The 26,640-nt window shown below is 42.5% G+C and overlaps 3 protein-coding genes across 4 annotated transcripts; 1 reads left to right on the top strand and 2 right to left on the bottom strand.

Moving 5' to 3' along the window:
* Positions 1-672: 672 nt before the first annotated feature.
* klhdc10 (kelch domain containing 10) lies at positions 673-6,303 on the top strand. Of its 2 annotated transcripts, none has more exons than XM_079184134.1 (9): positions 673-856; positions 2,416-2,637; positions 2,775-2,929; positions 3,055-3,203; positions 3,312-3,396; positions 3,535-3,601; positions 3,683-3,730; positions 3,918-4,057; positions 4,176-6,303. In XM_079184134.1, the coding sequence occupies exons 1-9, from the start codon at positions 781-783 to the stop codon at positions 4,383-4,385; spliced, it is 1,152 nt and encodes a 383-aa protein (XP_079040260.1). In that variant the 5' UTR covers positions 673-780; the 3' UTR covers positions 4,386-6,303. The 2 variants fall into 2 exon arrangements, with proteins under 2 accessions (XP_079040260.1, XP_079040259.1); XM_079184133.1 differs by having other exon boundaries at positions 673-871.
* A 525-nt stretch (positions 6,304-6,828) lies between these two features.
* cax1 (cation/H+ exchanger protein 1) lies at positions 6,829-14,230 on the bottom strand (the record flags this gene model as incomplete). Its single annotated transcript, XM_079183700.1, has 20 exons — positions 6,829-6,902; positions 7,124-7,232; positions 7,311-7,389; positions 7,697-7,791; positions 8,046-8,179; positions 8,483-8,739; positions 9,001-9,038; positions 9,229-9,347; positions 9,447-9,546; positions 9,666-9,849; positions 9,993-10,134; positions 10,361-10,460; positions 11,123-11,308; positions 11,408-11,578; positions 11,700-11,761; positions 11,852-11,968; positions 12,089-12,197; positions 12,403-12,530; positions 12,840-13,016; positions 14,158-14,230. 20 exons carry the CDS (start codon positions 14,228-14,230, stop codon positions 6,829-6,831), a joined length of 2,454 nt encoding a protein of 817 aa, XP_079039826.1.
* Positions 14,231-15,057: 827 nt separating this feature from the next.
* On the bottom strand, positions 15,058-22,976 carry smo (smoothened, frizzled class receptor; the record flags this gene model as incomplete). Its single annotated transcript, XM_079183414.1, has 12 exons — positions 15,058-17,223; positions 17,361-17,495; positions 18,189-18,337; positions 18,899-19,084; positions 19,442-19,550; positions 19,882-19,974; positions 20,137-20,260; positions 20,345-20,564; positions 20,652-20,824; positions 20,928-21,137; positions 21,274-21,473; positions 22,715-22,976. 12 exons carry the CDS (start codon positions 22,974-22,976, stop codon positions 16,616-16,618), a joined length of 2,469 nt encoding a protein of 822 aa, XP_079039540.1. The 3' UTR covers positions 15,058-16,615.
* Positions 22,977-26,640: the final 3,664 nt, after the last annotated feature.

Raw genomic sequence — 26,640 nt, 5'->3', positions numbered from 1 at the left:
GCCATTAAGTTAAAGGTAGTCGCTGGTTAGAAAAAAGCATAATGGTAAAAAAAAAAGTGACATCTGTAGAGTAAGATTTAGCATTTATGATTCAGAACTGAGAAATGCAAGGCAGTCCTTGTACGCCATAACTGCCAAAAACAATAATAATGCATATTTGTTATTTGCTACTGTTACATGGCTGAGAAACCATCCAGCTGCCCACTTTTTCACAATTCATTTTTAATAGGGCTAGCGTATTCTAAACTGCATTGATATTATTTCATAAAGTTGTTATTATGCGTTTTTTTCCAGATATTGTGGGCCACAGCTACCAGTGAGGATACTGAGGTCATGTTCTTGGTAACATTTCTGGGAATTTGGTGTTTTGATGACATGAAGATAAGTTTACCTTCTAAGATTAAAGAAATAGTACCTGTGTTAATATTACAAGTGTTCGTAGTTCATAGTGTGACACTTGGACTTTCTATTGAACCACATGAATAATATCCAAACCCCTTGCAGGTCCCTGGACCATGCACTTGGACAGAGAGAGAGAACAAATGTTGTTGTTTTGGACGCCGACACGCGCAGTCCCGCCCATTTCTAATGACGCGACTTCCTAATAACAAGCCTCCTGATTGGTCAAGTGTCAAACGACCCGGGGGGGGGGTAAATATTTGTGAATGGCTTCATACTGACTGAGATGTGGAGTGGTTTATAATGTTTTATCAGCACTTTAGCAGATGTTGTTTTTATTCGATGTGACGTCCTTCAGGGCTGGATTGTAACAGGGACACGATGTCGGACACTGAAGGCGCTCGCAGTCCAGACCAGCTGAATAGATTCCAGAAACTGACACACAGGCCGCCGCACGGTGAGACGTTAGCAGGTCGGTGAACAGCATGCTAACGATAGGTCTTAACTTACCGTTACCGTGTTCTGCCTGTCAAATAAACACGGTGTGACTGAGATCAGCTGCTCCACGTACCCCCCTCTTTGCGTGTTAAGAATGGGAACGTTTCCCGTAACCGCTACTGCTCACATTGCTAGCTTAACGCTCAAGCTAACATCTAGCTATTATGCCTGTTTATCTTTGATTAGCTGTATAGCCACCATATAGTACGTGTTACTAAATGAATGAAAATGGTAGCTTAGACATAGTCGTTCACATTTTTGTAAAAACGTGTCTTTCAGCTGCACAGATAACTTAGTTATAGTTATATGGCCTGACACACGATCATTGATTAGGTTTTATAGACCTGCAGTGTTCCCAGGAGATTCAGGGCTGGGGACCAAGTATTGATACTAAACATCTATCGTACTCAATGGACATAACGTGACATGATTGAGATCTGCCATGTGTGGAGAAAGAGAGTCTTTGGTTCCTAACGTTTTCCATTTGGCTGTTAGTATTAGAGTTATGTTGTGGTACAGATCCTGGTCATGTTCTGCTTTCTTTCTCCTGTTTTGTTGTTGTTGTTGTTGTTGTTGTTGTTGTTGTTGTTGTGTACCACAGATATAGACTGCAGCTGGCAAGGCCAGTCACACCTGGGGCCAAGCAACTCAGGTTCCTCTGACTGGTATCGACAGGCAGCTGCAAAACATATTCAATGGCCTTGATGGCTGATAGACACCATTGTCTCACATGTCAGAAGTGAATGTGACACTCCCTTCGAGCACGTGGTCATGCGTACCTTTCTGAACACACTTTTAGCTGTTTATTTGGGAGGATTATGCCTCCAAGCTTGATCAAATATGGCTCTTCTTCCTAATGAGTCTGAATGCACTATTTAGTCTTCTGGATAAAAGCATCTGCCGGTATTTGGATTAATGTGCTCTGCATTCTGTCATCGTGCACCTGTTTATAGAAAACTGCTTATCCCCCAGGCCAAACATCTTAGTGTTGTGTTCATTTTGTATTCCCTGCTATTTGCAAAGCTTTCCTTCACAAGCTAAAACATGTCGGCCTGGCAGATGACGTGGTGAATGTCTGATTCTGTATTTTAAAATACAGCACCGTATATGAATAGAGTTGTCTGTCAGCTTTAGTGGCAGAGTGCCATTTTGACTTGGACTGCACTACATACACCGTATAGTGTAATGAGGAGGACGCGCCGATCGCTTAAGTATCGTTTAAGGTTTTTTATGGCTTATTATCTCCAAGCAGGTGTATTTAAGTTGAGATTCAACTGGGTGTGAACGCATTGCACAAAGGAATAAGTCTGTCTTCAGGGCAGGGCTTGTTCAAGTGTTGACCCTGTGACTACCTGTGTGCAGTATGGTGTTTCCCTGCTTTCTGTCGGGGCATTCTGTGACAAGGAAGACTGATAAATGCCTTATCATGATTTCCCAACGTTGTGACGCTTGTCTAGTACCTCTGTTAGTGTGCCCCTCCCCTCCTCATCCTATGAAACTTTGTTCCTCCCTCTCCAGGTCATCGTATGCCCCCTGCCCGCAGTGGGCATCGCTGTGTTGCGGACAACACTAACCTGTATGTGTTTGGCGGGTACAACCCTGACTACGATGAGTCAGGCGGCTCAGAGAATGAAGACTATCCACTGTTTAGGGAACTTTGGAGGTACCACTTTGCCACCGGCTGCTGGCAGCAGATTCGAACAGAGGGCTATATGCCCACAGAGCTGGCGTCTATGTCAGGTGAAACATTATTTAATAGTTTTGAACATTTCAATACGTACCATTAGTATTTTATACACAAAAGAAGAAGAAGAAAAAAATCCAGTTTTCTGTTAATGTGTTTGTATGTTGAGTTTGGTGTTGCTTTGTTTTCTTAGCTGTTTTGCACGGCAACAACCTCCTGGTGTTCGGTGGCACCGGGATTCCCTTCGGTGAGAATAATGGCAATGACGTACATGTTTGTAACGTGAAGTACAAGCGATGGTCACTGCTCAACTGTCGGGGGAAGAAGCCCAACAGAATCTATGGACAGGTAACCTCATAAAGCACTCCTTTGATTGCTCACTGGGTCAAATTCAATTACGGGTTTTGAAGTATTGAGACTGGTTGTTGGATACAGTGGATATACAGAACTCTGACTGACACTTTATTCCTCAGGCTATGGTTATTATAAATGGCTTCCTGTACGTGTTTGGAGGGACGACGGGTTACATCTACAGCACAGACCTGCACAGGCTGGACCTGACCACCAGGGAGTGGATTCACCTCAAGCCCAACAACCCTCCAGACGACCTGCCCGAGGAACGGTACGCCTTCATGTCGCCTGAATGTGCGCTGCAGGAAGAAACCCGGACAAAGGATCTTTTCAGCAAAGTAAAATTCCATGACATGGCGTGCTATTGTGTGTGTCACAGGTACAGACATGAAATAGCACACGACGGACAGAGGATCTACATTCTGGGAGGAGGAACGTCCTGGACATCTTACCCTCTGGACAAGGTACTACACCACTAAGGGTATACTCGCCAAAGACATTTAACTGTGTGCCAGACAGAATCTCAAATTCAACATGCTTATTACAGTTTTATGCCACAGTTTCAATCTTAATCACTGCTAAATATTGTGTCTTTTTAATAGATACATGCTTACAATCTGGAGACTAATTCCTGGGAGGAGATTGCAACTAAACCTCATGATAAAATAGGTCTGTATTCTGCACCTCACTTTTGACTAAGCCTGTTTTGTTCTCTTTCACAGCCGTCTAAAATGTGTGTGCTTTTGACAGGGTACCCTGCTCCTAGGAGATGCCATAGCTGTGTACAAATACGAAATGGTGAGAACTTTTCAATCACGCTGTGCAACCAATAGCACCAGATAAAAAAAAAAGAAAAGAAATCCTACTTCTGTAATTCTGCTTCAAAGATAAACTGGTGCTCCTGATATCTGATATCACATCCTCATATGTTTTGAAAGTATCTACTACGTGAGCACTATCTGACCGTTCGTTTTTTCTGATGTAGATGTATTTATCTGTGGAGGCTACAATGGGGAATTGATATTAGCTGATCTGTGGAAGATCAACCTGCAGACTTTCCAGTGGAGTAAACTACCAGCAGTGATGCCTGAGCCGGCCTACTTCCACTGTGCTGCTGTCACCCCAGTTAGTACAACACTAATCACTCTAATCACTTGTCAACTGAGCTTAGAACCTCCGGTAGTAAACGCTACACTGAATATAATATTTACATCTTCCTCTCTTTCCTTCACTCTGTCCCAAGGCTGGCTGTATGTATATCCATGGTGGCGTAGTGAACATCCATGAGAACAAGAGAACTGGCTCTCTGTTTAAGATCTGGCTGGCTGGGCCCAGCCTGCTGGAGCTATGCTGGGAGAAGCTCCTCAAGGCCTTTCCCCACCTGACTTCACTCCCCACCATGCAGCTGCTCAACCTGGGCCTCACACAGGAACTCATTGAACGCTTGAAATAGGCCGCACGGTGGAGGACGGACAAATGAATGGATGGGACAGACTGGACTGGGAGGAGTTGAGGTCTGACAGAGCACAGAATTCAATTCATAGCAAAATTCTCTGGAAAACGCACTCTCCCTCCCCTGCCTAACGTAGCCCCGCCTTAAAACCAAAAACAATGGGATGCCTTTTTTTTTTCTTTTTTGCTGTTTCAGTGAAGATAAATTAATTAAATGTGGAATGTTTTATGGATTTTACTCAACCCCCCCCCCCCCCACTTACATGATGCCTTTGTGTCAAGCTAAACATGAATTCCCTCTTATCCTCCAAACTGTGACAGCTGGAAATACTTTATTTTGACATGTCATAGGACCCTCAAATGTAAAAAAAAGAAAAAAGATCTGCCTTCTCTAGTACTTTTAAAAAATCTGTGCAAAGGAAGAATGCATGTGTATTTATTTGAAGGACTACATTTCTTTCCCCCAGTTTTCCCTCATCATCTGATTGCTGTTTGCACACTTTGTCTTGCATATTTGTGGACATTTACTTTTTAAATAGATTTCATAATCAATCTTGCGTCTAAAACATGAAAGACAATAGTTTTGCTAAAGGATCATACCAGTGTTTTTGCACATTATAGCCAATTTAATCCAAGTCTCATTTATAATTTGTTTCTGCCAACATGCCGCTTCAGTTTTTTTTAAATGATTTTGCGACCTTCCAGGCAGCAACTTTCAGAAGCTTGAGACTTGTTGTACACCGTGACAGTCAATCACACCGATTCCTGTGTTTTTATTGTTGAAGTTATGTTACATTGCATAAGTTTGGCATACATTAAAGCAGACATGATATTCACTTTGAGGGATTACCAATCTTAAATATCTTTTTAAGTTGTTTTCATACTATATTAATGAAAACCAGAGTCCGCCTTGAGGGAAGGAAAAACATTTTTTAAGTTTCAGTTCAATTATATGCCTTGAAAATGGTCTCGAGTATTTGTTTGTGGTAAATTAGCTAAAACGTGCAGAAACACTGGTTGCTCTTAATTAGTGTACGGAGGAAAGGTTCAATGCTGGATTAGCCCATGTCTGAGCACTTGTATTTCCTGTATTTTCCATTATACAATACGTTACAGCCTAGTCTGGAAAACAGTCTGCAAAAATGTTTTAAGGGTGGGTATCGTCAAAAATTGTTTCATTACCATGCCATTTGCTTTCAGGTCTCATTTGTACACCAAACCGTGCAACACATCACTGTGAATCTGGTGCTCTTTAAAATTAAATCTAAATGCTTTTATTCGAATAAAGACTTCATTCTGTTAAGACATTTACTCCCTCTCTGTTGATGACACGAAATGTTTGGCACAGGGAGTTGCTTTAGTAGCAGGACAATACCAACATTTCTTTTTACTGCAGTGCCTTTCTCAAATTTTTAATGAGGCTGATATTTCATCAATAGGCAGTATAAGAGCTTCACATATCTAGACAAAAGGGTTTATGTTGTCAATTGTGTTTTTAAGAAAGTGAACATTTTAGCTATTTTGACCAAGCCATTGAATATAATTACTAAACATCTTGGTGTCAGAAATAAGACTTTCATGCTGTTTCAAGGATGCAGAGACTTTGTATTCTCTTTCTGTTAAAGGCCAGACAGCAGACTTAAGGACAGGACACAGCATATTGGGCCTTTTGGGTACTTGTTAAAACATATACAGTTCCTATGTGTAATTCATTAATTAAACAGATGCCAAATAATTGAAACTTGCATAAAGTGATTCTAATGATGAATGAGAGGTTCGGTAAGACCCAGGAAGGGATGTTGCCCTATGGTTTGATCTGCCTGCACTTCTTTACATTGCCCCTTTATTTATGTTCAACATAAAACTACTTTGTGCATGATGTCATTTCCTGCTTTTAAAATTAACATAATCAAACCTTTACTATGGGACATAGTTTTAAAGATGACCACTGAAATGTTGTACAGTAGGCTTGTGTGAATGTTGTGTTGGAGTAACGTCAATAAAAGTGTTCTGTAAATAAAAAAAACAAACTATGTAGGAAGTGAATCCCTGGTTGAAAGAGTGCTCTTATTTCACAGAAGTTTTGTAAATTAATGCATTTATTATGTCCTGTATAAACCACTTAATACAACATATCAGAACCAAAAGTGAATACCACTATATTACATTTACATAAATGCAAGAGCAAAAAAATTTAAGTTACAGATTTTTACGACAGCCAGAAGTGGGAATGAATGTGTTCAAGCGAAACACCACTCAGCATCACATATTGACAAGAAGCAGACAGCTCTACGCTTACAACTCTGCTGTCAACTTTCAAAACTCAATCCAAATCCCTTTCCATGTTTTGTGCCACTGAATCCACAGCACTTGAAGATGACGTAAGTGTATTTCTGTAGTGGCGTAACATGTTTGGAGCCTTAGGATTGTTCTTGGCAAGCAGGTCAACAAGAGGGCGGAGGAGGCGCAAAGAAGTAAAGGGACAGAAGGATGAGGTAGACCACCACTAGAGCAGTGCCTGCAAACAAAACAGTTGATTATAATCTACATATTAATTCAAGAATAAACTTTAATAAAAAAAACAGACTGCAGGGACGCTTCCTCTTACCTGCTCACTCATTACTGCATGGTTTAGATGTTAGATATGACTACCTTGCCAACACATCTAATATTCTCTCTTGGTCTCTTTAAATGTATGATGTCCATATCTAATGTGGAGAAATCTGCATCCTGACTTACCCTGAAAGTAGTCACATTTTCCATCCATGAAGATGTAATTGACCAGGATGACACTGAAGATGCTGGCCCAGAGATGAATATCACTGAACACAAGCACGAAGCCAACATCCTGGGGAGGAAAAAGTCAGGATTGAAACAACTGCATTTTGTTAGGAAATCTAATATTACACTTTTGAATTGAACTTACATAGAAGGCATTGAAGAGTATGAGCAGTGGGATCTGAATCATGCAGACCTGTATAGCAATGCAACTGCCCACTTCAAGGCTGTAGCCAAAAAAAAGATTTCAAGTTGAAAAATGTATAACACTCTTTTAAATTTGAACAATGGCTCAATCGACATTGGTATCAACTTTTGGAAAAAAATGTTGAAACAATGTGAAAATCTATATTCATAAATCAGTAAAATAACAAATTAGACATCCAACTATTACATTTTCATTATTTATGCATTAGTATGCATACATTATATATTTAATATTGCCAGATCCATCATTGCTCAAGTGTGGTCTTTATAAAAAAGGGGAAGAATTCAGGCGATAAATAAAAATGATACTTCAACAGCACATAGTACCTCAGGCTGATGTTGTTCTGCAGTGCAAATTGGATCCCATTGACAATCTCAGGAAGCTCTGGCACCATGGCCAACACGGTGACACCAATGAAGTACTGCAAAAGGTGGGGCAGCACAAAGACACACACTGAGGTACACAATTCTTTGTCCTTAAGTCTAAACACATCCGTTAACATCGAGGCTCCATAAAAACTACATTTCTTGGATTTGGCTTATCAAAAAGGTATTCTAGCTTTTGAACTTCAACTTGATTGGAAGTTTGCATTTTCTTCTATGACCAAGAACCAATTAAACTCTGAATCTAAGCAACATTTTGCCTTCCTCTTTAAAGAATACAGCATTTGAATACCTGGGAGACGTAGGAATTGGTCAGGATGGGCTCTATGTTCTGAGTGCTGAGGTCAGCGCAGCAGGCCATCAATATTGTGGCAGCAATCAGCACTCCAAGAGCCCTGCACCGGGACCAGTGGACTACATGATGACCTGCTGGTTGAATACACATGATAAGCTTAACGAATTTTAACATTTCTGAATTACTTCACTGTAGCAGAAGGTTTTTCCTCCCCTTTCACATCCATCCAATCGAGTTCAAAGTCTGAACTTTCTCCCGTGTCTAGGTTCTTCACCCTCACATGCTTAAGAGTTTTGTCATGCACAGGCACAACTTTACCTCACTGCAAGAGAAAGGCTTTCCTTACATGCACAAATACAGCAGGCAACAGGCATCAGTGCTTCGCTATGTCATGCTCCTTCACCCAAAACACTACGTGCACACCACAGACACACCTGTTGCAACGTGGCTGGTGGAAACAATGCTGGCATTAATACACCTGTTGGCTACAAGGTGGTGGCCAGTGGTGACCTCACCCGTGGGGTGGTAGATGCCGGTACCCTCATGGGCGTACTGAACACCGTGCGCATGGCCCCCTTGACCATCGCTATCGATATGGATATCATAGATGTGGGAGTGGGTTTTCAGTGTGAAGATGAGGCCGATCAGGTACGCAGCGGGCAGCAGCACAGAAATTGTGTACACCAGGGGCCTGGAAAACATTTGTGTGAAATAGTCATAATTGGCATATGGAGTCTTCAGTTATGACCAAAAACGTGTTTTGTGAGGTCAAAGTGACCTTTGACCACCAAATTCGAATCAGTTCATCCTTGAGTCCTGGTGGACGTTTGTCCCAAATTTGATCCAGGCGTTCCTGAGATATCGTGTTCACGAGAATGGGATGGACGTACAACCTGAAAACGTAATTATGCTGCAAAGTAAAAATAAATATGCATGTAGCACCTGGACTTACTCAATATGGGACAGGATCAATTGCGGGACAGCTTGACTCTATTAAAAACAAAAAACAAAAAAGGTGAACATTAAAAATGATATCCTTTTGAAAACCTTTTATATAATCAAACTGTGGAGAAGCACAAATATTTAAGATCTTCACGATAGGAGCGTGGAGAAGTTGCTGTCACGTAAGCAGTGCAAACACAAATCACACTGCTGCTCCCCTCAGTGTTTTCAAACTCACCGTGTCGTAGTGACAATCTTTGCAGACGAAGGGCACGCTGCCATTGCCTGGGATGTTGGTGCAGCTTTCACACACCAGATTACCGAAGGCCTTTGAGAAGAGGGTGGGAGCAAACACACCTGGGGACGATATTACAACATGAGGGTCAGGTTTTATGAATCCGTTAGTGGAGGACAAACTGTATGAAAGCGAGTTACATGTGCAGCTGCCATCCATACCTCCAACGGATATGAAGAGCAAAGCTGAGCTGACTCCGGCTGACCGACTGTTGAATCGTTGCTCCCTGTGCTTAATGCCCCCAATGATCATACAGATACCCTGTGCAGTGGACAAACACAAAACAGTCAGCAAGAGGTTTAGAATCATATCAGAGGATCATAATGCTGCATGTTAACGGATATGTGCATGTGTTCATTTTATCCTTCTCGGGCACTCACAGGTACAAACAGTATACACCCGAGCAAGGTCCCAGTGAGCGCTGCTTTAACGATCTCCTCATAACATTTGGTGGCTGCATTGTGTCCCTGCAGCAGTGCTGTGATGTAAAAGGTCATCTCCGAGATGGAACCAAACGTCGCATTCACCACTGCTCCCACTGCGAAGTTACTCTGCGCAGAAATGCTGCGGGAATATGCAGTTATCAATAAAGCAACCATTTTATGTACAGTGCATCATCATTTATGATTAAAATTACACCTCCAGTATGTACTTTCTCCTTTCATTCACATTCATCTACTGGCCACAGATACAAAAAACAACCTTACCTGGCAATACCCATGCCAATATAGTAGGATAGAGGAATAATAGAGGTGATGGCTGTGGCAAACTTGGTCTCTGCGCTGCAGAAATGGTGTTCACGGTCAGTATAGCCAATAATGAGAGTGCTAAATACCAGAGGGAGCAGGTCTGCAGGGAACAGAGACTTAAGGAGAACAAATGGACAGACAGCAGTACTGTATTTACCATGTACATCTGCAGAACTGTGCAAATGGCTGCACACACACAACACCGGCATAGTACATGTTGTTAGTACAAAGAAGTTGAGTACATTGAAAAGCAACCTAATGGTACCATTTTTGTTTACAAGCCTCTTACTTTCTTCGAGCTAGAACCGACAACCCAAAAAGGATACTGAGAGCGAAAATGTTGATTCCTTGGACAGTGTATTTGTAGTAATACGCGTTGAAAGCATGATAACAGCACAAGAGGACTCTGGTCTCACACCCAAATGTCTGCAAAAGAGAATATAAGACACTCGCCTAAGTTACAAATCCATTCACTAGACGTTAACAGGTGAGGGTTTAAAGGGCCAGTTCACACAAATCCATAGAGAAAAAAAACCTCTTTCTGCTTTCCTCTAGTGGCATCAGCAACACGTCTTTCCATGAACAACATCCTGGTTACTCTGGGTAATGTATCAATGTCAATTTTTATATAGAGATATATCTATTGAAGTCAATTCCCAATGACAACTGTCCACAGTGTTAAGAGGTATATATATATATATACATATACATTTTCAAGTTATGCACAGTACATGTTACATACCACTTGGGGGAGCTATGTTCTTTGTGATTTGATTGAACTGACCCTTAAAAAGGAAAATAAGTCAAAGCAGATGCATGGGGAGCACTTCAGTTAGATGTTGCCGTAGCTAATCAGGCGACTATAAAAACCTTGCAGTTCATGGTTTGACAAGCATGACCCGCGCTGCAAAGGAAGGACCATATTGCACACATTCCTTGCCTTGATATCTCACCAAAAGAGATATCTTTCATCAGTTTGGACTTTTTGATACTTTTGCACCTGAGTTCAGATTAAGCAAAGTAGAGCAGCAGCCATCTTGGATTATTCTTCACTAACCACTGACGCTTCATTCAACATGAATGTGTACCTTTTCCAGTCTGTGAATCTGAATGTCCTCCGGTTCCATGAGCAGGACGATGGTCAGTGCGCGAGCGTTCATCTTGGCTACAGGTATAGTGAAGACCGGCAGCCAGGAGAGCAAACAGGCCAGGGAGTGGACCACAGCCAGGACAGGGTAGCCCAGCAACAGCCACACATAAGTGCTGATGCGACACTGCAGAGAGGGACAAAGAACAATTGAAATCATTCATAATACGTAGAAATATGAATAAAGCTTCGATGCACCAAGTGGTTAAGATTCTGACTTTCTCACCCAGTGCCTCGCAGTTCTTCTAGCTGGTGGTTCTGGGACAGGGATCACAACAGGGATTGGGGAAGACATCAGAAGGGGCGCAGAGTCCTTTTCCCTACTGTCTTCAGTGTCTTCAGGAATGACCTCAAACTTTGGAGGCTTTGCAGTAGATCTCTTAACTACATCACCAGCCTGAAAAAGGCCAGAGAGACGACAACAGGTCATGACTTGTTGGCAACATGTAAATAGCACGTTTCAGCTTCTTTTGTGACACTTAAATAGTGGAATAATCTTATACTATATAACAAGTTACCATCTCTATCGACTTCCCAAATGGCCAAATAAAGTACCACGCCATCTTTAAACAAAGTTTGCCTGGAAAGAGCAACAAGAAAAGAAATGTCACGATGTTCCAGATTTCAGAGGACAGAGGAGTGATGCAGGTGGTTTTTTTAGGATACGTACCATAAGGGGCACCGAAGATTGTCAGAAACATGACAGGACAAATGAGGAGGTAGATTAAAGATATCCACCATCCAAATAAAACTACATAAAGTATGTTCCCAAGGGTGGCCACTGAGTCTGGAGGAGAGGAGAGATCACAATTGCAGGTTACTGCCTTCCCTGTAACAACTCCGTATCTGTCTGTAGGAGTACGTACAACAGAATTAATGCGCAAAGATAGAACATGAAGAAAAAGACCTTCTTGAGGCTTAACAATGCTAAGATCAGAGTGGAGCTCTTTGATGATGTCTGATCGGTCTTCAATGGGCTTCTCCGTTACATTGCCCTTCCACTTTCTGAAGCCAAACTGAAAAAAAAAGCGTGATTTTGGATTAAAAGTATGTCACACAAAACAAGAAATGTTAAAACAGTCTGGTATTGTCAACACATAACTCAGTTCAACTCCACATGTTCCCCTTCAGCCATGCATACACTCCCTGCAAAATCATACTGAGGGATTAGGTGCAAAGTGTTTGGAGTGAAAGTGTCGCCTTAACCCAGTCGTGTCCCACCTTGTAGTTGTTGGCCTCCCTGTGCGCCTCCACCTCATTCTCAGCTCTGATTGTAGTCTTTGTGGTGCCCTCATCCCAAACCTCCTCTCCATAGCGAGAGGGAGTAGATTGTGAGGTACCGAGTCCTCCTGTGGCAGATCACAGCTGTGAGAAAATTCTTCCATACGGCAAGATGGGAAAATATCCCACATGATAACCCCCCCCCCCCAACAAGCAGAGATCCCTGCACTCACTCATTTCTCCTGTCTATATTTAAACATCTCCAATGTCAATGTCCACAGATTACTGTTGATATTTAGCCAATGCATTTAGTCTGGCTGTAAATCAGCCAATTAGAGTTTTAAACCGTCCTTTAACAAATTCGGACATCTGCTAGAGAGGTTTCCAATTCAACTGTGCTTGTTTTTCATATATTTTAAGAAAACTGGGACACTCACCTCTGTGGACGGTGAGGAAACATTTCGGTGTGTAGTGGCAGAATTGGTGGGCAGAAGCATCCGGGGAGGGCGTCTCCGCTGCGCCTAGCTCCGGATGCTGGGGGCCAACGCAGAGCAAATCAGTTTGGCACTGTCGCCGTGGAAACCGGTGATGCTGTTCAGGACCTACAGAGTTCTCTGGATAAGGAAACATCACAGTTACGGATTTAAAAAAAAAAGGCACAGCACATCAAGCAATCTCTTGAAATAACTTTTTGCAAATTCAGCAGTGCAACAATGCTTGAATGAAGACAGGAGGTGGTGCATTGAAATGATGAATCTACACACAAAGTCACCTCACGGAGGGGTATCATTGAATTAGAGGTGTAGAGCGTGGCTGACGTGCAGCACCAACGCCTTCCAGCCATGGAAATGTGTGTGACTAACAAAAACCTCCTGAGAGTCATGCAGAGTGTCCCCCTCTTCCCCCAGTCCGTCAACTGCTGTCTGCCAAGACTGATCACATTATAAATGCATTGCAACACATACAAGAACTCAGTTGACTATGCTATGGTTCGTAATTAAAAATAAAAGCATGATGCTTGTACTGTAAATAGTCCATCTGCTTATAATGTTAACTATACTATGTATAATAATAACTCCCAATGTGTGATTAAAAAAAAGATGTGAAGTTAATGTTTAGGATTTAATGCTGCAATGGACAGATTTTGGAAGCAACTGATGCTTCAAACTCACACATTCATAAATAATATTTCAACTCCACAGAAAGCTGATATCTACTTGTAAAACTACTTTGATAGTGAGTTGACAACTTCATGACAAAGCTGAGGAATGCAAGTTTGCAACAATCAATGGTTGCTTATTTTCCCTTTTGTCAACCCACCAAACTAACATGATGTAAACAAGATGAATAAACTGCATTGCGAAAGAACACATGCCTCTGATTTCGGACACAATCCTGAACCTGTATGAACATAAAATAAAAAAGGTAGGCTGCAACAAAAGTAACCCCAGTAACGTTTAGAAGTTTAGAATTACTTCAATTATTCTCGGAATAAAGCGACTTCTGTGGAGTTTGACAGTCAAACAGAAAGTCCTCCAGGAAGTCCTCTCAACGTTTAGCTCAGACCGGAGGGACGTCAGGAAGCACAGGTGACTTTGATGAACGCGCTCGCGACAACAAAAAAACAAGTCAAATGTAAGCAAAGAAATAAACACAAAACGCAAAGAGAACTTCTGACAGACAATTGCAGGAGGCGGTTGTCGAAATGGAGGTGGAGAAAGCAGCTTTCAGAAGCTGAAGTAGTTTGGGTCTCACCTGCATCCGCCGCGGATCTTCTCCGCAGGTTCTCCACAGCAGCTGGCATCAATGAAGACTTCTTGTGGGACATTTTGTCTGGCTGAGTGTCGCTCCTGTATCATCGGTGCGTCGAGGGTTCCCCCCCTTCTTTATGAAGTCTGCCGTGCGGTCACTGCAGGTTCCTCACGGCGGCGGACCGACACCAGCAAACACGGAGAGGGGCGGGGTGAGGGATGGAGTAGCTGGAGATACTGCAACATATTAAATCTGATTTAAGCCCTGTGTCCATTCTTAAAGGCCTCCTCTCTTCCTCCATGTGTTTTCTTTCTATCTTCCTCTCTGTGGATACATTTAGATGTTAACTTTTTTTTTATCTTTCGAGCTGCTGTGTGTAGGATTTGAAAATGAGCAACTTTAACGCCACCAGTGCTATAATCAATAAAGAAGTGTGGCATTGCAGACAGCAGCAGATGCACGTGCTTACTGCCTGGCATGCTGTTATTGTTTTTGTAAAAAACAGAAGCAACATATAAAAACACGTTATTTTGGAGGGAAATGTAAAGTTTTAGAAAGTAACATATGTACCAATAAAATGTGAACTTTTTGGTTCATGTTATGCAAATTGGGTCATGTAATCTTTGTTTGTGTTAAAAAAAAAAAAACAGGGCAAAAAATGTTTAGTCGTTCAGCTGACAGAAACATGTTTGATTAAGATGAAAGAAGAGTTTTGAGCATCTGAAAATCATGCATTGGTAAATGAGCTTCTACATTTTAGGAAAATCAGCGGGTAATTATTTTTCATACAATCAGATGCTCAGCTCTGTGACTCAGGTGTAATAATAGCAATAAATGAGAGGCACAAACTGTGGCTACTGCATTGTGTGACATAAAGCAAAACATCCAGAGAGAAGTGTAGGGTTCCTTTTATTTACATATAAAAACAAAAAAGTACAGCTGCACAAAGTGACAGTAAGCTTATTTTTACACAGTTGGGAGACTAAACACAGAAAGCCTGCGGGTCGGCCTAAATCTTTTTGACAGCTCACAAAAACAGAAGTTATTACTTTTCAGGGCATACAAAGTAAAACCATAATCTTCATTTAGCCTCTTAATAATCGTTGAACATAAACGTTTTGGGTGGATATCAGCTATTCTTTATTTTGTTACCCAACTCCCTATATATTGTAGAATTCATAGCAGTGTGGTAACTACTTATAACATAAATAATTCTCTATCATACACATCTCACATGAATATCTAGACACTTACATTAAACTACTTACCGTTGGCTAAGAATGACTTCAGCATCATTTATCCATATTGAGTGTGAAATGACAATACTAGGTGAAGTTTTGGTTACAGCACAAGTACAGTGACAACTTTTTATAGCATAGTTGACTCTTCCCTTTTTATTTATCATATCAGCAGAGTAATGAAGTGATTTGATATATAAATCTGTACAAATAATACCCTTGTAGAGAAATCTATGAACATCCTATATACATAACACACATTTAGAAAGAGACTGTAAAATAGAAGCATTTACTTAAAAAGTGACCTCTGAGCCCACTGGTGTCTAAAAATACGTCAAACACAAGATTTTGAACTGGACTGAAGAAAAGAAAAAGCACATATGAAGCCCAGTTTATATTGAATATGTACAACAGATTAACAAAAGTAGAAATACTGCTGTAAAAAAAAAAGAAAAGTTGTTTACAGGCCACAGCATTCATTTCAGTATTTGTTTTTTCTCCAGGCAAAAAATAAGCTAATTGTAGGTTTATTGCACCAGGCAACCGAGCATAATGCAAATTGCACCTCACGTTAACTGTACATAAACATAGAGATTAATGGCTAAATAGTGGTGGAGAAGAGAGAAATGGGAGTCGTAGAAACACTGGGTTCAAAAGTATTTGCAAGTAGCCCGTAGCATTTTTAAACCTGTATGGTCTTCTGTACGAGTCCGGTTTAACAGCCCCGGGGCAGTAAAAATAATGACGACACAAGCTGTCATTCAAAGAATAACAATATAATTGACTTTTAAAAGTTTGATCCACTGCGTTCATCTTCAAAATGTCCTTAATGGTAATTCCAAAAAACAAGTTGACAGTGTCAAACTGAACTTCATCATCGGCCACGTTTAGAGTTGTCTGGCTGGGCTGACACCTGCTGATGAATACATAGGAGGTTCTGTTTCAAGCCATATAAAGTTTAGCTGCCTTTTGTCTTGTCATCATGGAGTTGCCTTTGAAATTTGATTGGACACAAATAAAGTATAAAAAAATAGTCTTTCATTAACTTATTCACAACATATTTTTTCACTTTATCCCTTTGTTTTTGACCAAAAAATAATATATAAAAACTTCCAACCGGACCGGTGGAATTAGATGCACTTTAGTACGAATTTTGAAAGCATCCAGCACTTTTTGTAGCTTACTGTCTGTGTACCACAAAGCAATACACCGGAGCTGTGCTCTTAGAAGTCAGAGTCGGCATCCATAAGCTCCGCCTCCATTAAATTGGTCCGGGAGTGAATGGGTCCATAGCCGGACCTTCGTCCTGCCGGTACCCGAGCCACGTGGGCCAACCTCTCTGACAGCCCGTCGGTGAGATCCGTCTCCCCCGGGAAGCTGGAAGGTCCACTGGGCTGCCAGGTGGAGGCTGAGGGGAGGCATCGTGGGCCGAGACCCAGATCCTCTGGGCGGTCGTTGAAGGTTGGAAGGTGGCTGCGGCCGTAGCTGTACCGACTGCTCTGGTAAGATGGATAGGGGCACCTCTGCTCACAGGACTGGGAGGGTTGGATATCTGGGTAGGACCCTGGCAGGACTTCCTCCTCCAGCTTCTGCTGTTGCCTCTGATGCTCCCGCAGATTAGCGACCAGACTGGGGTGGCATGGCAACTTGGGCAAGCGAGGCACCGAGCTGTGACCAAACTCGCGCTGGCGATAAGCCTGGTTGTCCACCGCTTCCTCCGCTGGGCGCACTTCCTTCTTCCTCTTCTTCTTCTTCTTTTTCCTCTTTATCATCTCTGGTGAGATCTCAGCCTCCACCATCCACAGCCTGTTCCTCTCATCTGGAGGTGGTACTGAGAAGAAATAACAGAAAGAAAGTCGGTGTTCAACAGTTCTCGGATAAAGAAAAGGGGCAAAAGATGGCAGAAAAATGTGATTTGAAATGCTCCACATATGTAAAGCAGGAGGTGTAATGGTGTCCAGCTCTCACCTGGTGTACCAGTAGGAGTAACAGAGATGTCCTGAGGCAGGATGGCACCTCGCCTGGCCACCATCTTGGTCACATGCTGCGCCCAAGCTGATGACATGTCATTGGACGGCTCATTGAGCTCAAAATTGATTCCAGCTATGAAGGAGAGAAGACAAACCACACCTCTCCATTTACAAACGGGACAACCGAGGACAGCTTTAAACCCGACATACACTTAATGGCTCCCCCCACGGTGCCTCTGTAGTTCTGAACCGCTCCAAGCTAAACAAGCGTGGCGGCCACAGCAGCCTCACAGCTTACACGAGCAGAGACGTGTCAGTCAGTTCTTAGCGACAGACATAACAGTTTTCCCTGACTGTGTAGCCTCGAAGCCACACAAAAGTCAACGGAAAATCTTCTCGGGCCAAATTCGAAATAAAAATAACAAATAGTGGTTGTTTACATGAGCACATATGGTGCCATACCCGAATATATCTGCATGGCTACATACCTCGAAGGGGTAAGTGAGAAACTATCTTTTTGTATTTTGGGGGAAGCAGCCATGTACTAAAAGGGTGAATTATTGAATAATATGCATACAATAACGATACTAACATGAGGTATGATCTCCACTATAAATAATCCACATGAGACGGCCTGCAGTGTCAGTTATCTACCACAAGGTGGAAGTATGCAAACATCACCAGACATGGTTTCAACTGTTTCAAATCTTCATCCCAAGTAGAGGACAATGTAGCAAATCCTAATAAATCAAAAGTGTTTTTCTGTTCTCTGTGTTAAAATGTAGTGAACTTATCCTAAATGATCAGTTTAGACTGAAATACTCACCCACTGGTCCTTCATGGGACACGGTGTGCATGCTGAAGGACAGCTCCTTCTCTGGGTCCTTGTGAAGCTCCTTCCTCAACGCGAACGCCTTGGCGATCATCTTGCTCTTCTTGATCCTCTTGGGTTCATTGTCGCTACGGCCAATAATCCTGACACAAAAGGACAGAAGGCAGGTTCAGAAAGAGAGACGCCATCTGATTATTAGAAAGACCCGATCGAGGATCACACGTTGATACCGGGCAAGATGCCGTTCTTTTGCGTCACTCCGGATGAGACGGTCTTAAACCCACACTGATTCCAAGAAGCTGAATTACTGTTTTCTTCTTCTTCAAAGCCAGAAGGAAACTAATTCCTGTGAGTAAAATCCAAGTCACAGTGAGCCCTTGTGAGCGCTGTTACAAAACCACGGATTAACACTGCACACCTAAACGCACACACTGGGGACACACCGCTAGAATTCATGCCTCCATACTTTAAAATAATCAGGGAAATCAGGGAAAGTCTGCTACATGTTTGGATGCATCGAGGTTAGACTTTTCCCACTCTGTTGTCATATATTTAAAACCATATATGGACGTGGCCAGGCATGTAGCCATGATAGTAATGAGAAGAGACTGATGGGAGAGATTGGTAAAGGCAGAAACACATTTTTACAACTATAGCCTTTAGTCTTTATTGTTAATGCTACACTCCGCTTGATGTTTGCTTACTTGCACCAGGTGCGTTTCCAGATGAGGATGGTGGCCTTGGTCCAGACCCAGGTACTCATAGCAATACCCGTCCCAAACATGGAGAACAGGTTGATTTTCTCCACCATCAGGCTGGGCCGGTTCTTAATGGTGCATTCTGGGATTGGCTTGTTGGTCTGAGAGGCGATCGTCACGTTGGCTTCACACCTGTTGAAAACACGGCAGAGGGGAAAAGTCAACGCCTCGGCCATGCTGCATGCGCCTCGCACAACCTCTATGCGTATGACTGAGGTACATTCAAATGCCGGATCTGGTAAATAAGAACGTCTTTCACATGTCGGGGCAGGAGGGAGCAGTTTACATTTTTGAGGCCAAATTAATTCCAACCCAGCCAGTGTCAACACCGTGAGGAAATAGGGCTGCATTCACCGCTGCCGGCTGAGCGGTTACGCAGCGGTTTTGAGACTCAACAGCATCAGTTTGTGGATTTCTGTGTGCAGAGTCTGCAGGTGTGCGGCAACAAGCGTGCAGCAGACCTAAAGAAGAACGACAATAAAAACGTACAGCACATATTCTCTGAAGCTCCTCTCCCACTCAGCCTGGTTGAAGAAGTCATAGAAGTGGCAGCCGAAGGTGATGAAAACAAAGCCAAAGGCGAGGAATCCAAAAATACCTGAAACAGAACAACAAATCAAATGTGAGATACCAAACATTCTTAGAGTGAGGACATGTACCTTAGAATATTATCGCAAATTTGTTTTCATTTCAAAAGACCTGCGGATGTTATTTCTGTTGATGATCAAAAATATTCACGATTTTTAGGGTTTAAAAGGATTTCAAGTTTAGTGTGCCCAATAACATGCTGCAACAGACTCTTAATTAAAACATTTAATTTTTTTAACACCCAGGTGTCAAAGGTGATTATTACCAGCATGATGTTTACCCTCATACTATTTCTCAGGTTGCCACTGTGGTGTGAAATGGCACCGGATGAGGGAACGTACCAAGTCTGAGCATCGTCTCTTTGATTTTGCTGGCAGCTTTCTCACTCAGTAGTCCTGGGTGGTTACTCTTAATGGAAAACAAAGTCATGACGCCTAAAAGGAGAAATAAACGGAATCAGTCAGTGTCGGTGGCTGTGGGGACGAATCTGAGGAGGCCTTCTGGATTGTAACAAAGCCTGAAAGATTTGGAAAGAAGAGTTAAATCTGCCTTACCAAGGATGGTCACTAAGCTATTTTACGTAAAACAAGACTCACCTCGAATGAGGAAGTAGCCGCCGACAACAAGCACCACTCCAATGGGGGCCAGCACAAACCCGGCACGGTATCTGTAGTTCTTATAGCCGACGAAACAGATCCCGCTCACGGAGTCTCCGTCCACCTGTGAGTAACGGAGCCACAACGGATGAGAAAAATAATGACTTTAAACCATTTTCCTGTCTCGAGAGAACGGCTCCCTACTCACCTCGGCGATAGCCAGGATGGCCACGGTGAGGACGAAGGGGATGGACCAGGTCACCATGTGGAAGTAGGAGGTTCTGCCAGACAGCGGCTGCTGCGTGGTGCCCAGGGCTTTGAAGGACGTGTGCCAGGCGTAGGTCAGCATGACGAACCAAATCACGCCGGACATCAGGGAGTAGTACACGATGATGAAGATGGTGACGCATGACAGCGTCTCTGAAGACCTGTAGAGAACCGCCAAATAATGAATTTGATTTTTAGTACTTAGGATCTTTGATCTCATAATTTAGCGGTTGAAGACGTTCACGTACGACGGCTCCCCGAGTCGCATGGTGTTGTCGCTCTTGCACACAATCTCGTCGCGCGCTCCATCCAGGAACTGGGCCAGCCAGCCGATACTGCCCACGAAAAAACAGGCGTTGATGTAGAAGAGAATGACGGCTGGGTAGCGGTTGGAGTTCTTCCAGTCGGCAAGAAACGTCGCCTGAAACAAGAGGACATTTTGAAAGTCGGAAGAGAGCTAGTAGAGGAATATCTAAGGAACGTCCTGAAAAGGCAACACACAGAATGAGGCAGTTGTGTCTCACCAGGGTGAAGAAGGTGCAGAGGAGGGTGATGGTGCCGAAGTACGCGATGTAGGCGTGCATGTCATTGTGCTCCTCCTCGGTGAACAGCGGGTTGTCACACTGGATGCCACAGCCCTCCACGTCCTTGTACCAGCTGGACTGAATGTCTGTCTTCACCAGGGGAGCTTCACACTGGCCCGACATGTTGAACTTCAGCTTCTGCACCTCATTCTGCACACAGAGGACACAAAGGTGAGCTTCTAATTCCACCTTTTGACCCGCGGTGAAAAGACGCGTTCCCCTTTTTGGGGATCAATAGTCTCACACACACACACACACACAACATCACACGACAACGAAAGCGTACCGAACAGCCCATGGGGAATTTGTCACACTTGAGGAAGCCGGGCCAGCCTCTCTCCTGGTCTACGATGCTACATGGTCGCCGTGTAGCCAAACACAGGCTCTGACTGGGCAGCTCGACCCGGCCGTTCTCACATTTGGGCATGTAGATGGCACAGAGCAGAGGCTGGATGACGGACCAACAGCGAGGAGCGTTCCGCAGACCTAGGACAGGAAAGGAAACATCTTAGAAACATCCTGAAACATTCAAGTTAGACAGGAGAGATGTTCGACAGGACGCAGGCTTGATATATCAGACTGATGCTGGAGATGCTGGAGATGTGCACGTACACATAAGTAGAAGTTATGACAGGGACGAGCAAATACTGACCGACTGTAATCATATTCAGTCCCATCATCTAACTGATAATTGTGTAACATACATTTTTTTTTTTAAAGGTAGATTAGTCGATTAATCAATCACCTAATCAGCAAAAATGCCCCCCAAAGATGTCTGAGGATGGAACTGTCCTTTGTCACACATGTTAGTCAATCTAATATTGTTAGTCAGACAAAATTAGCAATTTGAAGACTTCACATTTGGCTCTCATTTTGTCGACAAATTGATTCATCGAGAAAATAATCTGCAAATTATTAGATAAGGAAAATAAATCAGTGGCTGCTGCCTTATTTTGAACAGTCACAATTGTCACAAAGACAGAACGCAACAATGAATCAGTCTCAGTGAAAGTGTGATGACATGTTTGGAATATGAAATGTGAATAAAATGCCTCTCTGAGGATTCCTGTTGACATCTTGTATCTGTGTGTAGAGTAACAATGTTTCCAACTGGCTACAATTTAACACTCAGAGGAAAAGTGTGCATGACAAACATGTATCTACTTCAACATGTGCACAGTTAAGAGATAGCATATGAATGACTAATCTCTCTCTCTGTCCACCATCAGGCCATAAGGCTCCTCATCAGATGTGGGGAGCCCTTGACACGTCTGAAGCTGTGACCTGGGTCTGACGGATCATTAGTAAGTGCTGATGAATGTGAAGCAGAATATCTAAAAGCCTTTTATTAGTGAGAGTATCCTATTGTTGGCTCCCTAACACCTATGAGTGATTCATTTTGTTGCCTTTAAGGGCTTTTAACCCTTCATTTCCTGTTGAGGCTCTCTTACCACTTCCAGCCTCCATCCCAGCCCATTGTCAAACCAATTCACATTATTATCACATATAAACAATGCAAACAACACTGAATATAAATGTGTAGTGAAACTGATCCGTATATAGTTATTTATTAGGCTGCTACAAATTGCAATCATGAAAAGCTTCAGTTACAACAGTTTTTTTTTTTATTGGATTACAGGATGAGTACCACTCTTCTTCTACGATCTTAATTATAAAACGAGACGGATCACATTTAGCCAGATATACTGGGCCAAATTAATTCTCACCGGACCACATGGTCAACTTCTCAAAAGCCTCATCCTGGGTGCTGGAGTCCTCTGCCAGGACCAGGGATGTATGCGTGTACGGTAGAGGCGATCCCAGACATGTGTTGTATTTCAGAGCCTCGCAAGTCGAGGTTTTCTTGCAGCTATCCTCAAACACGGTCCCGTTTGGAGACAACGCCGCCCCGGAGCCCGAGAGCCAGGCAGCCCAGACGCAAAGCATCCCGTAAAATCCAACAATGGGGCTCCGACCCTGGGAAGACATCTTGGGAGTAGAGGTTCAACTGGGCAAAAAAAAAAAAAAAAAATCACTTTGAATTCTAGTGCTTCACTTGTGCCGTTTCTCGAGAAACCGAAAGGTGAAGCTTTCCTGGTTATATTTCGAATAAGTTACCAAATTCGGCATGGTGAGGGGAATCTGCGGGGGCGCTTCAAAGTTTTCTCGCAGTCCTCCCAAACTTTTTTTATTCTGCGCTTCTCGTCCGATCCTCGCTGCGTCCCCTTGGATTCCTTCATTATCCAAAATCCGAACAGCTCCACACAACAACAAAAAAAAACCCTCCGTCCTCACTTCCAGAAAAAACGCATCGTTTGTTCAAAACAACGTAAAGTTTTCATTAGAAGCATTTAGGATGGGTACGAGAAAAGACAGAAAGTTGCAGATTCGCCCTCCCCCCACCTCCAAAAAAAAAAAAAAAACTTGCCATGAAAAAGTCTGGATGTCTGTAATAGGATCTCCAGTTCAGACGCACCACCCCCTTCTCCTCGGCCCCCCCTTTTTATGCTGGCAGAAAAACAAGGTGATACATTATCCTACATCTCTCTCCGGGTGCGCGTAAAAGTGGCTTTTCTCATGTGTCTGATGAGAAGTGTCTGAAGCGGTGTTGTGGTCCTGAGTTGCAGCTCAGTGTGTGGATGTTTTTTTTTTTTTTTTTTTGTGTGTCTCTGGTATGCACATGGTGGGGGAGAGCCCGAGCAACAAAACCTCCCCTCCCATCCCCCTCTGCAAGTGGAAGAATGTGCCTTATGGCAGGCCTTCTCAACAACGTCTCAAAGACCCCCAAAACATCACAGACCCCCCCCCCCGCATCTGACAGGTTTACTCTCATATGAGACGGATTTTTTTTTGTAGTTTGTGCTGAATCATAGGATCTTATACACAACTTCAAGGGAGTGAAGCTGAATGTCTCTCACTGTTATGATCCTCAGGTGGTCCTCAAACTGTCAGAGAACTACTGATCTACCAAATCAATATGCAGGGCTCATAATACAGCAGTCAATAATAACAGGATGTTTAAAATGTAATTATTGAACACTCGAAATTGTGCTTCTGATGCTGTACATTTTCTTAAGAGGATGAACAGCTCTTCATAGTCTATTAAGTGCTTTTCATCATCTTTGAATAAGGTTAAAGATTCACATGCTTCAGCTGCTCAAGAGGAAGGCTTAGACGTAAGCACACAGATGAAGAAGAATTAAGAATGAAATAAATACAAATTAAAGACTAAGTGAAAGAGATGACATTACACAGCAATACACACTATATACAATACAATACTTGAGACTGTATAAATTGATTGAAATATTCAAATTACAGATTACAAATACAATATTTTGAAAGATCACTGTGATATAGCCACACAACATACAGATATTAAACATGTGCACTGATGATGCCGACTTCACTTTTTAGTGAAACTACATTTTAGCTCGCAAACAGAAGATGTTTTTTTTAACATTTATAAATGTCTTTTTTTTTTTTTAAAAGGACAGTTCACCCCAAAATCAAAAAGATATATTTGTCCGGTTATGCAAAAATAATGAGCAGTTTGAGTAACTGTGCCCTAATTTCTGGAGGATAGCGATATTGCTGTTGAGTTTTTCAAATGTATTATTTTAGTGCTTTGAGCACCACAAGCCGAGTGCAATATTGTCCCATTATATTGGAGAGAAGGCAGACGTCTCTATGGCCAATATCTCCAAAACCAGGCAACGTGTTTATATGGCAGTAGTGCGCATGTTAGTATCTGAGGGAGGGACACAGTTTATAACTCAAAGCTACATTGAGTCAGTTTCCTCTGGGACATTCATAATGACCTGGGCTTAAGTGCTTAACGTAAAATATGAATGTACATAAAACACAATCTAAGTGACATGATTTTCTGCTGCTTTAAGTTTATTCCAATGTGCTTGGATAAGCCTGGTCACCACTAAATCTCAACCACAGTGCATGTTGTTATCGCATTAATTGGACAGTGCACTTGTGGTATTTGCATGGCTGTAGATGCTTTGTTTCTCTCCTGGTGTTCTGAGAGTAAAACTGGGTTAACTCTGGTTCCTCCTCTCTCTCTCTGTGTGTGTGTGTGTGTGTGTCTGGGCCTCCATGAAACCCACAGCAACATGGCCGCCTGAATGAGTCAGAGGCAAAAACCAGGGACCACACACAGAGCAGCGGAGCACAGGCCAACACACACTCTCACTCTCTCACACACACACACACACACACACACACACACACACTCACTAACACCTGTGCCATTCCAAATTGTGCAGCATTGGATTGGTGATAAAATACATTTAGTTTCGTGCTGATGGGGGGTATCACCCAGAGAGGGGAGTTACTGCAGCTTTAAACTAACACAGAAATGTCTTGTTTAGATTGCGGACTTGCGTCAAAGGCTGTTAAACATGCAGGTCTGTTTCTGTTCACAAAGATTACAGGCATCAGGTTTCAGGCTGAGAATGCCTCTCAACTCAGCTTTTCATTCGTCAGGCAGAAAGAAACGGTTGGAGATGAGAGGTCGTGTTGGTTTGTGCTTCTTCACGGTGAAGTTAAACCTTTTTCCAGAGCTTCTCTGGACCAAGAAGGAACATGTCAGCAGTTAGACGACAGCTCTTCATTCGAAAGAACCTATAGCGATTTGCTTAAACTTATCACGTGATGAAAAGAGATAGAAAAACAGAAATGTAAAGCTGTGGATGGCTTTCACGGACACAAAAAGCACTTAACATTTACGGCCACACTAAACCCAAATCCGAACAAAAACATTTAAATACAGCTACAATTTCCTTTGCTGTCAGAGCAACTGAAGCTTTAATTGGTAGTGTATCAAGACAACAGGAGAGGGTATTTTTCGTGTTTTGGTTCCAAGTACTTTTTTTTTTTTCCCTTTCTTTCCACAGTCAGAGAACCTCAACCACTGTCTGCTCACTGATTGGTCACAAAATACAAACTTGGCCCGTTCTAGTGACCACATCAACAAAACAACGCTAGAGCACCTCAGGCATTCACACTACTGTTTTCTTTAGTGGGGGAATCCCCCCCCCCCACTCCTTTTGTATTTAAATTCAACATTATTACAACAGAAAAGCTAAAAAAAAAAGCAAAGCAAGAGGTGAGAACAGGATATCATCGACAGCATATGTAAAGAATATGAATTTTGTTCAAAGCCTGTGTGGTTTGGCAAACATGTACTTATAATGGCAGCATATTGAAACAAAGTACAGCAGCTCTGCAGCCGTACAGGCTGTCATCTGGCAACATGTGAGGAGGAAATGGCATCATGTGCAGTGTCAGGTCTAGGCAGGACAACCAAGTAGCCTAACATGGCCATTTCATTATGGAGAGTAAACATTATCTTTACAGTTAATATTCAAATGAATCCTTAACAAACATGATGTAAAAAGTTAGAATATTCCTTTTTTATAAAAAAGGTAAATGGCATTTCTTGGGACCAGAGGTAAATACTTTTCAAACGCATATATAGGATTGTGAAAGTTTAAAAAAAATGACATACCAACTAGCATATGTGCCTGCTTCATCCACCATGTATAAAGTACCTATTTGACACAGGTATGTCAACACATTGAAAACATGCTTGTTTTAGGGTACGCATTGCTAATACAATAATAAAAACATCAACCAAATA

This window comes from Pholis gunnellus (genome assembly GCF_910591455.1).
Source record: "Pholis gunnellus genome assembly, chromosome: 22".
NCBI lineage: Eukaryota > Metazoa > Chordata > Actinopteri > Perciformes > Pholidae > Pholis > Pholis gunnellus.
The sequence above is the reverse complement of the archived record's forward strand: the minus strand, read 5'-3'. Positions and strand labels throughout refer to the sequence as shown.

Bases quoted from the DNA above. Each gene is read 5' to 3' on its own strand.
- klhdc10 (XM_079184133.1), top strand. From the start codon at position 781: ATGTCGGACACTGAAGGCGCTCGCAGTCCAGACCAGCTGAATAGATTC. The intron at 3,204-3,311 runs GTACGCCTTCAT...TGTGTGTCACAG, and splicing joins GACGACCTGCCCGAGGAACG to GTACAGACATGAAATAGCAC. The intron at 3,397-3,534 runs GTACTACACCAC...TCTTTTTAATAG, and splicing joins CATCTTACCCTCTGGACAAG to ATACATGCTTACAATCTGGA.